This window comes from Sycon ciliatum, chromosome 3 (genome assembly GCF_964019385.1).
Source record: "Sycon ciliatum chromosome 3, ocSycCili1.1, whole genome shotgun sequence".
Lineage (NCBI taxonomy): Eukaryota > Metazoa > Porifera > Calcarea > Leucosolenida > Sycettidae > Sycon > Sycon ciliatum.
In genome coordinates this window covers 39507020-39522109 of record NC_088645.1, presented here as the reverse complement: position 1 = coordinate 39522109, position 15090 = coordinate 39507020, and the positions used below count along the sequence as shown (strand labels likewise).

Here is a 15090-nt window from a genome sequence, read left to right as displayed (position 1 = left end):
TGTATTGCTCTCCGAGCCAAACCATAACTACAGTCCATCTCAAAACTATAGACGCGTAGGGTTTTTGAAATATTTCAAATTTGGCTGGAGCATTTTGAGAATATTTTTCGGAATATTGCTCAGGTCTGCTCCACAATTACTCTCATATAGCTTCTAAACGATTGGATAACAGACGCCCAATTTGGAAAAATTTATGCACAAAGTGATCACAGATTTTATGTGGTATAGATGCTGGCATAACGGTTTTTGCCTAGGTAGATGTACGCGTCTATAGTTTTGAAATGGACTGTAGGGACACCAACTTACAGTTACGCTCGCTTCCCACACAAAAAGCCTATTCAAGCTCACTGATCATGAGAGGTGTATTCTCCGAAACACTGTGTATTGATCAGGCCGAGGGAGTGGAGGTTTCTAGCAGGTTTGTATAGTGTAAGGTTCGACGGGCTTCTCGTGTGCTCCAGGCGCAGTCGTGAGTCAGTCAAGTGCCAAGTCAGTCGGGGCAGGAAGCGTGAGCTCCGGCGCTCGGAGCAGACACTTTCTTCACTAATCACCGCCGATGTCGCAACACCTTTCTTAGAGAATACAAATGAAGCACGATCTCCAGTGCGACGTATCAGATATGTAATATTGGTCACATATTCTCAGAGGGAGGATAAAGACTAGTCTCTGTGAGGATTATTTCATTATTTTTGAGACATAGTATAATTGATGTGTTGCCTTGATCCTAGAGGGTGGTGGTGTTCCCACGACGGATGCGGAAAACTCGGCTTCCAGCCGAGTCTCACGCGAACAGTGAATTCTTTTTTTTATATAATTGATGTCAAGTTCCAAAAGTAAAATTCACCTCTTTCTTTGTATGCATACTAGTATCCAGGTTGAAAGTAAATTTTCAATCGATGATGAGTAGCCTGCTAAGATTAGAACATTCCGTATTGTGCGACACAGATATGAACCAGCATGGGACTGCGTTTATGCAGTATGTGTCACCTCCGACTACTCTTTGTCCGTACGTGTGTCGGTTCCTTCCGCATTCTTCTTCTGTACACGCAGGAGTTGTTCCTATTCTTTGTTTTCCTGCGCACCACCTGCGAATGTGTCACTCCAGAGGAGTAACACATGTAGGGGCAGTAATGTTCGCCATTGGTATCCATCACGCAAGAGCCGCTCCAGGCTAACTGTGAATTTGGGCATTGCCTAGATCAAACAATGTAGATCTAAATGGCTCTTGGACTCCATAACTGTCACAGATTCAAGAGCGCAGACAGTTCCAGGAACAATACTCACCGCTGAGTGGTACACGGGCACATCAAGACGTCCAAATTACGTTGTAGGAATGAATACCCACTGCCCGTCTTAATCTGCCCACGGTACGTGCTAGGTCTGGGGAAATGAGAAGGATACTGCAGAATTCTACAATTGTCTTCTAACCCACATGTACATGTTGACTTTTGACATACGTTTTGGAACTAGCTCTTCCTTTCGGTGTTGAGCAGTCTATTGGAAACAGCCTGGAACCTCTCTGTTTTTCATCTAGACTTTTTACATACGTGTGCATGTAGAGGCGAAATCTACTAGATGTTCCCGCAGACCGCTGTTCACGCTGCATTGTCTGCGGCCAGAGTACTCCAACCAGCCCCACACAACCCCTTCCTGGCTTCCTGCTGCGTCTCGCAGTCCATCTGGTGGACAGACGTGACGGACAGTAGTCAGCTTCCGGCGGAGCACAGTCTGCGGCCATCTGCTCATTTCCTAGCTCGGGCTAATGGATGGCTCGAGCGACAACAATGTTTTCTTAAATTAGATGTTCGAGAACCGGCACACACTCGCGGCCAAACCTTGCGGTGAACTGCATGTACCTCAAGGTGCGAATCAGCAAACGTCGGAAGGGTTGTGTTCGTACTGAAGTACAACTACGATTCTTCTCAGCATGTGTTGTGTACTGCACTTTTTGTGTAAAGCATTAGTCATAGAATTTTACCTTTCCCACAATATATTATATTCTCTCCATTTTGCCAGTATCAAGAAATGACTCGTTTGTATTGCACATAATTTTGTAATACAAACACGATGGTTTGAAAATAAAGATACAGCCTACGTGGACTCAGTTTACCCGAAGGCACAGGCTAACAGCAGGCATCTGCGTCAAGATACGTCATGCAAGCGCTTCGTGTACTATGAAGGTGACGTGTGAGTAGCTCGGATGTGTCCACGACCACCACCATCCAAGCTAGCCAACGTGGTATTGCTATTGATTGTCCGATGACCCAGCATCCGGTAAACCTTATAAATCTCGGTATTACTTGGGAGCAATAGGAAGAATTGAGACTTACCGGGCTTTGTGGATCTATCCCGGCGCTTAAATAAACTATTCAAATCACCCTCACCTACTGGCCAAGGTATAGAAAGAAATTACTTGACCTGTGCCCCATTTCCGCCATGAATTTCAGGATGATATGCTCCTTCATCTAATTTGATACGTCATCCATTCCGGCCGCTGTTGAGTCAGCTCCGCGGCGGATGATGCACTGAACTACTTACAGCCACTACTGTATCAGTACAGCAAGGGATAATAATCATAATATTATTACTACACAGACAGCAGAACGAGCTGTTGCGGCTTCATAACTCCGAGTTTCAAGAATTTCGTGAAACCCGGAGTTACGAAAACCGCAACTGCTCGTTCTGCTGTCTCTGTATCCCGCTCTTTGCCTTCCGCAAATCGAGCCCTCTACGGACGGTGGATGAACTTCACATGGTAATATTATTACTATTACTATCGTATTAGTATGATGCGCAACTCTAGTCGTTCCCCGTATAGTACTCTTCGGGGAAGAGCCAACACCTGGGGCCGGTGTGCCTTCCAGGAGCGGAACCCTGCATGACACATCACAGGATCTCTGGCGTGGCGCAGGTGCTGACCCGTTCCATATGCCACGTTCCAGCTGCCCACGCGAAGCTCTGCTATCACCCTCTCTATCATACATGTACATTACTTATTGCGAATTTGGATTTATTAGCCGGCAAGGCAAGGAAGGTGGCGCTTCGTCTTCGAGTCTCTCAGACTCCCTAGCTTCATTGAGGCTGCACACGCACAAAGGTGCGATTTCATTGTTTTGCACGTTTATTCCGCGCCCACGGGCATTTCGTGTTGGAGTGAAGGGCATGTACATATTATACATGTAGTTGTGCTGATGACGTGGGCTCTTGGTAGGATCTGGGGATTTCCCACAAAATGGACCACGGTCCACATTGCAGTTCACCGTCGCCTACACCTCATATTAGCTTGGTGTGGCACGGAAGAATCACGCATAAGGGACATTAGACCATTTAGGGACAGTTTTCCCCCAAACCAATGAACATAACGGAACCCATAGAGTATTCAAGTGTCACAATTACATCAGTTCACACATGCATGTGGGGTATTTGGTTGCCACGTAAGGAAGACATTCGGGAGGGGGTGCTGCGAATATGAGGCGGCATCGGTTTACCGCACTTGTGGCTTACAACGCTTGGGTTTCTGCCAGGATTTTGTGCCTAAACTTGACACTTGTCACTGCCTGCGTCTCCGGAACCTCTTTCGGACGTCACACTCAGTGACCAAGTCCAACACTGAGTTCTTCTAGCGCCCGCGCGCTCTGGGAGCCGTTGTCAAGGACCGTTCAGGAGGGCCGACTGGCAGTGATAGGCATATCATTCGCCTGTGCCAAGATGCCCTGCAAATTGTGGCTTTATTTTATTTTATTTTATTTCACCGTCCAATGGCAGAAGCCAATGCAAAGGAGGGGGCATTAGCCAGCCATGGCAAGATAAGAAAAAGAAAGAAAGAAGGAAAGAAGATGATAATCGGACCTGATAACTCGGCTTTAGTGCATCCCCAGGAAACAAGACTGAAGGATGCCCGGCGTAACTTCGCAAGGACTCTTGCCAGCAACGTCAGCCAGGTTCGCAGCTCAAAGTCTGGAGCGTCTAAGTGACCTGAAAGATGTCCGCCACGTGCCGTCTACAATGTATATACATGTACATGTAACTACCTGGATGGGGTGGTTATGCCTGTGCGTGCCGTACAATAGCCACTTGGAAAGAGGACAAAAGAAGCGAGAAAATGTTTACTCTGTTGGCGAAACTTGGAATGTGCAACCTTTGCATCCTTAGCTCCACACCTGGTTTGCCCAAGTAGCAGTTACATAATACCGTGCTAGAAAGTAGGTTAGTATTAATCTCATTGACTACATCCAGTGACGACGAAATACTCACAAGTCGGGAGAGCGGCGGAAGCAGACTCTTCGATGCAGGAATGTATTTTCTCCCGGCACTGCCTAACTGGCCAACAATGCATACCAGCACGCGCTGAGGAGACCGGGCAGATGTGCCCAAACATCGAAACGTGCGGAAGCGCTAGAGGTTTTGTGTCCACACAGCCCGTAACCGCTGCACACGGCGTGTTTGACAAATTTGCTATTCTTAACCGGGTTATGTAATCAGCGATCAATTGCTTTGGGGTCATGTTTAAGCTGCGGGAACTTGTAGAGGACTTTAGCTGATTATTTTTTCGCTGGACTCATACCGGGCAGAAGAAATGCCTATCGGGAAACACAAGACTGAACCCTTCGGAAGGTAATGCACAGTCATTATGGGGAGTGTTGGGTGAAGCTCCGTTTACCACTTGCCTAATTGGCTGTAATCAATGTTTGCCAACAAGCGAAATCCATGATGGCCATTGTCGTTGTACTGCGCGCGCGCGCGCGTGTGTATGTGTGCATGTGTGTGTGCGTGCCTTGTGTGTATATGTACGTGTACGTTTCCTTGGTGGAGGTGGGTAAGGGGTGAGGTATGTCAGAAGGCAATATCCGATTCCACACAGGAACACTACATTGAAATGTGCTGTTACTGACCCAGAATATCGCCGACCGGCATGTGTGCACCAAAAAAACGGGTTCTCAGAATTCAGAAAACACTGTTCGCGTTTTGAATGACTTCCGTCATGGCTCTCGCTCCTCTTACCTCCGTGTGCACCACAGACGGATAACGGTATACATGTACCAGCAAGGATTCTGATTCTGCTAGATGTCAATATGATTTGTAGCTGCCCTCCTGAACTGCATACTCCTGGGATCGCCCGCGGGGCTGCGTACAGCTCAACAGTGGGGGCCTACTCCCAAGTCTCGCGCAGCTGTCCCATGCCTGTACCCCACTCTGACGTGATGCAGGCGAGAACGTCTTTTGCACGATATCCTGCCTGCGTCATGACGAAGACTTGTTTATTAAGAACGCCTGACGTGTTGTATCTCATAAGCGCAGTACTACGCGGACATTACTTCGTGGACATCGGCACTGGGTCATTATGGCTATAAAAAAGGCCTTTTCTTCGACTTTACCTCAGACATTCAAGGATCACAGAAGAGATTGGAAGCGATCTGGCGGGAGGCATCCAGTGTCGTGCTTTCTGTATCGTCTTTGCCACGAGATAAGGTTAAATTGACGAGAAGGAGCTGAGTGTCGCGTTCAGAAGATCCTGGTGTTCCAAACAACCCAGCGAAGGTAAGAGGCATTCCAAGCACATTTTTTAGTAATGGTGCTATGCGTTGCTCCAATCAATACTCTGGTCGAATCTTCACCTAAACATATTCCAGAAAAAATGGTGGAAACCTGTGCTTTTAGGCGCACAATATCTGTACTTTATTAATGCAGTGTACATGTTCACAAGGCAAAACAACAGAGACCAATATATTTTTCGTGACTCCAGGTGTCGTGTTTAAAAACACTCTACAGCCACATCGCTTTCATAATACAGGGCAGAACTGCCCGTTTGACATGCGATTTAATTTATTATTTATTTATTATTTTATTATTATTTAACAAACAACAACAACACCAACACGAAACTCTGAATCAGGAGAAAAATATTGGTCTCTGTTGTTCTGATTTGTGTAGTACTCTCTGTGCCCTTGTTAGGGTGTTGAGAATTATTGTGCAGCAAGTACCTCAGACCCTTTGTGTTCATATTCATACTGTATATCTCCAGCCGTGTAATGTGCCGCTATAATTATACTGTGTGATGGAAAAGCGGAACATTTGGGTACTCCCTGTGCGGGCAGGTGCTGCCTCTGATTTAGATTTCATCTCGGTGTTGGTTTACGTGGAGCAACGTGATCAGAGGCAGAGAGGTATTATGGTGTAGTGTTGAGCCACCAGCGCGGATCGAGAGTCAGCAGCATGTACTTCAGGAAACGAATGGGAACCAGCATACATGTACACGTTGCCCCGCATTAGGCCCGTCCTGTCCCGCAGCGCATTGGTGCCACGTTGCTCCGAGCCAATGACGTCTGGTTAATCCATGTCCATTGTCCCTGATTGCCCCCTTCTCCTAGCTGTTCCACAAGCGAATGCAATCCTCATGCTCACGCGCAAACGCCAATATTGCCACGCCAAGGCACGGCCACACACGCACACTCAACGGACATTCCAAACTCTCCTCCGCTTTGGGCACCGACGTTTATTCCAGGCGTGCCATGCAGTCTTTGACTGCTTTAGTACTGCGAAAAGCATCAGATGATACCTGGGCAAGGCTTGACGACATTTATATCACACTTTGAGATTCTAACCTAAATGCAATTCTATTGGATAATAGTGCTACTGTCGAGTTGATCTACCGCATTCTGTGTACCTTTCTAGCTGATAGTTACAACTGTGTTGTCTAAGATACCCTTCTATTCTCTCTCTCTCTCTCGTTTCTTCCAACAGGATCCTACAGACTAGTAACAGCACAGCAAAGGCTTCACTTATCTGAAGTCATGCAGTGGAGAGGAGCGCCTATATTCCGGGCTAGCTCCCACACCTTTGTGTCCATCGTCTGCGCCATATGCAGCTTAGTGGCCAGCCTAGTACACAGTGAGCTCTACTGCCCGCCGGAGTGCAGCCCTGATTCGAGCCAGACTGGCTCATGGAATAGCCGGTACTTTCGCTGCCAGCTGTACCAGTTCTCTGAGGTGTACGGAATGTGCGATTTCAATTGCTCAATGGATATCGGCGAAGCGGAGGTGGTGCTACCCGGTAACTATCCAAGGCAAATCACAATCAATAGAGACGACGAGTGTGAACAGGGAGCGTGCCTGAATGTTCCTGTGCCTTTCGAATCGCCGCCGATCAGCAAACCAGCGCTCGGAATGCCCAACGAGTGTGCGTGGAATTATAAGAGATTCCGAATCGAAGAGCCTGCCGTCCCTCAAGTGTTCACCGCCGCAGTTCTCCGCCAAGGTATGAGGGTGGAGCATTGTTCGAATATAACAGCTCTGATACCGACGTTGCAGCTTCTGGACTGCCGCATCACGGATGACCTCACGGCAATACCGCGGTTCAAGTTGCTCTACACAAAGTTAACGGTAGGGTACGTACGGAACAAGATGCCATAATTGACAGTTGACCATGCTGGCATCCTCAGCCAATCAATGTTTTCCAGATAAAAGGAAACACAGTAGGTTTGCGAGAGTATGTGCCAATAGTATAATGAAGAAGAAATAGTCTTCACTAGTTCAGACTAGAAGAACAGATACATGTAACATTATGCCTTACCAAGTTACCAGAGCACCTTATCATTATGCATTTTACTTGTATTGGCAGGAAGTATTTCTCAAAATTATTATGGATTAGCAGAATCAGCCACAATTTTGAGGTTTTCTCCTACAATGGCCTTTTCTCTACAAGTTTATCCACGATCACATTCTTCCCCTGCAATGCATAGTTTTGCCAGAAGCTAAATTGAACTGATTTTTACCTTCTACCTTATAATTATATCCAGCCGCTCTATCAAGTTCCCCTACAAAACAGAATAATTATTATTTATCTTTATATTATAAATGTACCATTGTACTAGAGTACACCAACAACACGTCATAATGCAGTAGATCTCTTTGTCTTTGGCGTCTCTACACGCAAGGTGCAGACATGGAACCTTTAAACATGATAAAATATCTGAACAAAGGTCTCATTATTTTCCAAAATTAATGTTCTTTCATTATTTTGGTTTAAATTCGAGGTCCTGTTGAATGTCACTCCGTGATGACATGTATTTCTGTTTATATGGCAGCTTCATTCTTTCCCTTGCAAGTGTTGTACTACTTTTGGAGCTGCTGTGGCAACAAATATCTGAAATTCATGTCCGGTGTTGTGAAACTCAGCACTTTCGTGGGTCATCACTGGCTGCATTTGTCTTAGCAAGATTTGTGAATTCACTCAGAGTTACAAGTAAGTTAAGGGCAATGAAGTTGAAGACACCACTGCAGCTGTACTTATGGTTGACAAATATGGTGGTAAAGACACACCTGGCAATATGGCGGTAAACACACGCCTGCCCACACACCATATTTACCATATCTACCACCATATTTGTCAACCATAAGTACAGCTGCAGTGGTGTCTTCAACTTCATTCTCCCGAGTCTAGCTCCGTATGAAGACATCCAAGAAGAAAATTGCCTGATGAGTACAGCGGTGACGAAACGTGCGTCACAATCGAGCTATGTCGTTGCTGTGTCATCTTCTATGTGCCATTCGCTACTTGATGTACCAGCCTGCTATGTCGGATACCGCCAACCATGCATCGACTAGGCGCCAGGCGCGAACTCAAGGTGGTGGTGGTGGTGGTGGTGAGAAGGATAGCTCTGTGCCAGAACTTTGCAGCTTAGAGAGCGTGTGTTGGCAGGCGTGTGTTTTCCGCCATGTTGCCAGGTGTTTCTTTACCACCATTATCATTTTATCGACCATAAGCTAAGGGCACATGCATGAAAACACATACAATATGTACATCAATCCACCGGAGGGTGTACCCAGTGTGCTGACAGTGCTCAACACCATGGCGGAGGCAGAGCGTAATGCACAAGAACAGAACAACAAGGACAATCAAGGCTTGTTTGCTGCGACTTGAAGTTTCATGCTCTCGCAATCATCAGGCAACACCCATTCACAAAATACATGTAATACATGTACCTTTATACCGGTTTTCGGTTGTCAGTTGGCTTTTGTTATCAAGTCAAAAACACGCACAAGTACAGAGAACTGTACACACCTTGTGTCAAGAGTCGATGGCTGTTCACGCTGAGTTGCTTCCGCTGTAACGACAAGCCATCTATCTTCTGTTAACCGTATCCCATGCTCTTAGGAAATGGAAGGATCTCTAAAAGACTGTGGTCTGGTGGAATGGAAGTCGATCTTTAGCCTAACAGCTGTCTCTTGGGAGTGGGGATTGGCGGATGGTTTCCTGGCTGACAGCCGCAGGGCCCCAAGGGGGGGGGGGGGAGAGCTGCCTGCCATATCACAATACGTACCCTGTAAACACACTTGGAAATAGTTCTGGTACCTATACAGAGTGATCAACACACCTGGTCTGATGACATTAATTTTAGGTACATGTACATGTACAAACAAGGCCGGTCGAGGCAGCTCAAGATTAGGCACATGCGTATAATGCCGGCAGAAAAATTGGCAGAATTCGGTACTTTTTCTGGTAAGTTTCATGTATGTTTGGTGTGTGGATAAAGAAATGGAGCAAAATTCGAGGAATTGCCCGCCATTAGGTTTGTGTGGTTCTGCCGATTTCACTGCTTTTCGAGCAGAATCTGCCACCTTTTCGAGCATTATCCGCCAATGCCTACTGGTAGCTATACAGAGTGAGTAACACACCTGGTGTGATGACATTTAGGTACATGTACAAACAAGGCCGGTCGAGGCAGCTCGAGATAGAGTGCGCAATACACAAATGTGCAGAACAGTATACACATACATGTACATGTACATGTACAAGTACAAGTACAAGGGAGGAGAAATGCTGTGTTTTTTTTTGTTTTTTTTTGTTTTTGTTTTTTTACTATGTTCACATTCCCAGCTCGAAAATAATAAATGTAGCGATAACTAACTTTCACGCATTTCAGCGATCATCAGACCGCAGAATTTGGCATTAGGGAGGTTTTGTCCTACGTAATCCATGTGAACTTTACGTGTGTGTACCATGTGATATTCAGTGACCCACGTACGGCCGTTTTCTGATTCACGACATACCGTGTATGGAGGCTTACCCATAATTATGTACCGCCAGAACGTGGATGAAACTCAGAATGGAGCGCATTGTGCAAGCTGTGAGGGTGCTCAGCTGAAGAAGTTTCCGAAACACGAAATCCACCATTATTCGATGAGCTTCGAAGCTTCGTCTTTGACCAAATTTGGGCCTTTCGCTTCATGCTGTTGTTTGTTCCAGGTGACAAAAAAAAACTTCCGAACGTGGGTCCATTGCATTAACTAACTGTACGTGTATCACCCACGTTCCCGTATCCGTTACGTGGGACTAAACCACCCTATGCACTCGTGTGAACCCCCAATTCTGCTGTCTCATGACTCGTGTGAATGCTAAATTCTGCTGTCGGATGATCGCTGAAATGCGTTAAACTTGGCGTTACAGCTACACAGCTACTAGAAGTACAGTCTTTTGCATCCCTTGGCTGTTCTATATCTACATGTACATGTACAATGAAACCTGTCTAAAACGACCCCTCAAGGGACCTTCAAGATGTGGTCTCCTTTACCATGTGGTCTCCTTATCTCGGGTCAATTGACTGCAAATATCATCCCTTGGTCCTGGTTCTTGTGGTCTTCCAGGACAGGTGGTCGCTTTATCCGAGTGGTCGCCTTGACAGGTTTCACTGTATGTGCAGGTGCATGTATACTACGAATACTATCAAAAAAGTATATTTGATAAAATTTAATAACAATAGAAATATTTCCGATACTTCTCCAGACGTTTTGTTGTTCTGAACAACATCGTCAGTGGATAAAGAATCATTCTTTATCCAACAACAACAAAACGTCTGGAGAAGTATCGTAAATATTTCTTTCGTTATTAAATTTTATCAAATATACCACTCTTTGGTCTAGAAAGACTACTTTTTTGATATTACAATGAGAGTGAATAATCAACGGCTTGTCCACCAACTCTTTTACTACGAACACTGATGATAATTTTCGAGGAAGATCATGTTCTGCAGTCTACACATGGAGCACATACAATGTACATGTACATGATCAACGGCTTGTCCACCAACTCTTTTACTACGAACACTGATGATAATTTTCGAGGAAGATCATGTTCTGCAGTCTACACATGGAGCACATACAATGTACATGTACATGTAGAATCATGTAGCCTTGTGTAAACAGTAGTCCTGGTGCAATGAACAGAAAATCAATACACCCTTATGTGTGATAATTATTCCAGTTATGGATATAGCGAATGAAAAAATTGATGGCCGAAAAACAATTGCTTCTGGACCAGCCAGGTAATGTGCTGGTGATACACCGTTAGAACATTTAACTGTACTGTGCTACTGATACCTTGCATGGTTTACTACATGAAGTACATGTACATGTACCTCGGACGCACTTGCACAACACATATGCAAAGAAATGGGGAGGAAAGGTGAAAGAGGCAACATGGACATAAGACAGGGAGCCAGGTATGCAGAATATAAATAATGATCACAACCTGTCACTAGTGCGTCGGGGCCACTCCCTTGGCTTGGGCCCATCCAAACACTGGTCTCGGTGTAAAAAGTGCTAAAAAGTGCACAAACACCATAGCATAGTACATGTAGCTCGTACGCCGTATTTCTAGTGCCGAGAAACAAACTTGATTTAGCCTGTGGAAAGAAAGGTTTGAATGGGCGGCTGGCAGACCAGATCAAAGTGGTAATAATTATGAACATGTAAATGGAAGAACGCCTGTCTACTCACACACGTGGCATCTTCAATGTGGGCAACGGGGAATTCGTGCACAGTTTCTATGGCCAAGTTTGTATCATGTGGACTACACATAAACCAATCTGGTATTTGTATTTCAGATATCAGTTGGGTCTGAATGGAGTCAGCTTGTGAAACATTCGCTCCCTAGGTCTCGCAGGACCTGTCAGCCGACCTACCATACATGACTTGGAAGTTTGATCAACCCGCCTGCCTACTACGGTTCCAGAGCATGATGGCATCGTGAGCGTCCCTGCGGACTGATGAATGACACTGTTTTGGTCGTATTTGGTCAAATGACCCGCCTCTCCCTGTCAACACGCTAGGGGTGTGGGGATAATGCTCGAAAAGGTGGCAGATTCTGCTCGAAAAGCAGTGAAAATGGCAGAACCATACAAACCTTATGGCGGGCAATTCGTAGAATTCTGCTCCATTTCCTTATCCACATACTGAACGTGCATGAAACTTACCAGAAAAAGCACCGAATTCTCCCAATTTTTCTGCCGGCATTATCCGCATATACCGACAACACGCCGTGCATGCACTATAGTACCAGTAGAAAGAAGATGTCTATCCTCAACATATCCTGTGTGAAGCGTGTGAATCGACTAAAATAATGTTCGAGATGCATGCAACAACTGCAACCACCAGACTTACACCAAAAACTGCCTTTGTAGAGTACAGTGTGCAGTAACCAAGCCTCTTGCAAGGGCAAAATGATTTGCACATACATGTACATGTACATGTATCATCAAACAAAGCCACTAAACTACTTCGAAATACTTGTATAAAAATCTATTCAAATACAGTAGTCTATTGCTGGACAAACAGTGCTCGCTAACCTCATGTACATGTACATGTAGAGCTGTCCAACATACATGTAGAAGTCTGAAGGGTTGGTCGCATCTCCGAGTGTCACACTGAACGATCATGAAGCAGCATAGTAATCGTGATGTTGCAAGCAACTGTTTGGATTCTACATGTGTGCTGAACGTGGTAGGTGTAAATGCAGCTGCATTTTCAAAGTGATTCTATTTATTTTATTTTATTTATTACAACATCTCAAGACTCGGTGGAAACACCGGCCAATGCTAAGAGAGTGGTTGATTGCCAACCACGGCGATAAATAAAAGTAAGGGGAGGGAAAAAGAAAGAGTAGCAAAATGAACAGCAACAACAACGCCGTAAAGAAAGATAATGTCAAAAACAGTGAAAAACACAGAGACGCAAAAGACATGTGGATAATGAGCTATTTATGTCGTAGTAAATAAGGGTGCCTTATCCGTTCTTGTACACTTATAATATTATCATGTTCCGATAAATTGCTTTTTTCATGGGTCTGGTTACTGTTTAAAATATAAATGAAAATGAACAACTATCCTCCGTAGTAAACCGGCCATCTCGTTCCGTGCGGAGAGTTGTTATCATACAAGTAGATTACCGTATAACAGTTTCATGTATTGTACACTTCAGGAAGACAATTATGTGGACGAACCAGGGTCTGCAAATTTAGACTCGTTCTGAGAGCGCAGCATTTTTTCGACAGCCAACACTAAGTGTCAAGGGACCAATGCGGGGACAGGCCTCGAACACACACCATAGTATCATCGGACAAAAGCGGAGACGAGTTCGTGAACTCTCCATCAGCGATCTGTCAACATTCGCCGCAGCCTGTCGTCGGCGACGGGAGCCCCAGAACCTCCATCCCACAGCAACCAACGGTAAAGAGTCTGAAGGCAATGACTATGCACAGGTGAGAAGGGGAAAAAGGCTATCTGTTTGATGTCACTCCGTGCCTCATGGTTATTGACTAATCTTCGGACAATCAGAACTATACATAGCTGAGCGTTCCATCTGTTGTTCCAGAATAGACACAACAGTTCTGACAGCACCCTTCACTTTTAGGCCTACATGTATACTATGTCTTACTCCTTTTTCTTGGCTTATCGCTCCCATGCATACCGCTGTCGTTGCCAGCGTGTTCATACGCGCTCAGGCAACCGTCAGGCACCACAAGTCGTGTCTCTCAGAGTCTCACGCTCGTCCATGCATCGGACTGCACACATATGTACAGAATGATGTACAGTCATGTACATGTACACGAATCGGTAGAAGGACTCTCTGAAAAGAGTAGTGACGAACACGTTCATTGATCGCGTTGCACGAAACGATGTGACATTTTGCCAAGATCTTCACAACCTTACCGTTATATTTATCTCTCCTCCTAACCCTGAACTCATCCAGGCGATTAGAAGTTTTCAGATTCTGACAATATTAAAGAGTGTGTAAGAGTTCAGATTCGGTCACCAACTCCTTTTCATTTCAGAGCCCTCAGTGATGCATGGACGTAGTAGCATTGCAGACTATCGGGAACGGTGTGGCTTCGTGATGCTTCAACTGCTACTGCTGGTCTTGCCACTGGCATCGAGGACATCAGGTATGTTTCTCGAGTGTAGTAAGCTGAAACAAATAATACGTTTATGTGTGGTTCACAACTTCAGCTCCCTCCCTCATCCCCCGTTCCTCGTTCTCGTCCACATACCGTTTTTAAAAGGTTGAAGAGAAGCCCCTAGATCCCTTACAGTACTGTCGGGCGCCGAAGAACGGAGCGCCGAAGAACGACCAGGCTGGAATTTCATGAAGCACAGCATGACATGTATATAAGGTGAACATGTGGACGGTCTAGGCTAGGAGGTTTGACTTCCCAATTCCTCGACGACCGAGAGTACTGTACTCAGAGTAACATCCATGTTACTCTCTTTACTTCAAATTCGTAGGCTACCCGTAGGTCACGCTGGATGATGCGCATGTTGATGCGATATAATGCATTGTAGATCGTGAACCAAATCCAACCAACAATATAATATTATTATGTAATATTATTATGTATGTATAAACATGTAATCTTGAGGTAGAGCAAGATCAGGTCCAACAACTACGAAAAGGGTGCACAACATCAAAGATGGAGCAATGAAACACAAGTCGTCAAGCGATGGACAGCCGAGAAATTTGCTCCTAGTCCGAGTTTCGTGCGAGAAGCACTCAATCCATTGACACGGCTTCTTAGGCCTAGTACTGAAATCATTCCATATTTCAACCCATTGTAGAATATTTATTCGGTTTTGTCTACTGTGAGTGTCATTATGGAGTTGTTTCAAGAGTGCTTCTCGCACGAAACTCGGAGCAACAACACATTTCTCGGCTGTCCATCGCTGGAAACCTTGCGTGCAATCTCGGGATGTGTATCATCGGGAGGAACATATGCGAAGAGATATTTAAGTAGAGAGAGAGAGACAGAGAGAGAGAGAGA

At 45.4% G+C, this 15090-nt stretch overlaps 1 protein-coding gene across 1 annotated transcript in view; it reads left to right on the top strand.

Annotated features, from left to right (window-relative positions):
- Positions 1 to 14070: 14070 nt before the first annotated feature.
- The window catches only part of LOC135812162 (cadherin EGF LAG seven-pass G-type receptor 1-like), a 54976-nt gene continuing 53956 nt past the window's right edge, over positions 14071 to 15090 (top strand). Inside the window, exon 1 of the mRNA XM_065325479.1 lies at positions 14071 to 14217. Within this exon, the coding sequence (XP_065181551.1) occupies positions 14118 to 14217 (100 nt within the window). The 5' untranslated portion in view covers positions 14071 to 14117. The remainder of the gene's footprint in view (positions 14218 to 15090) is intronic.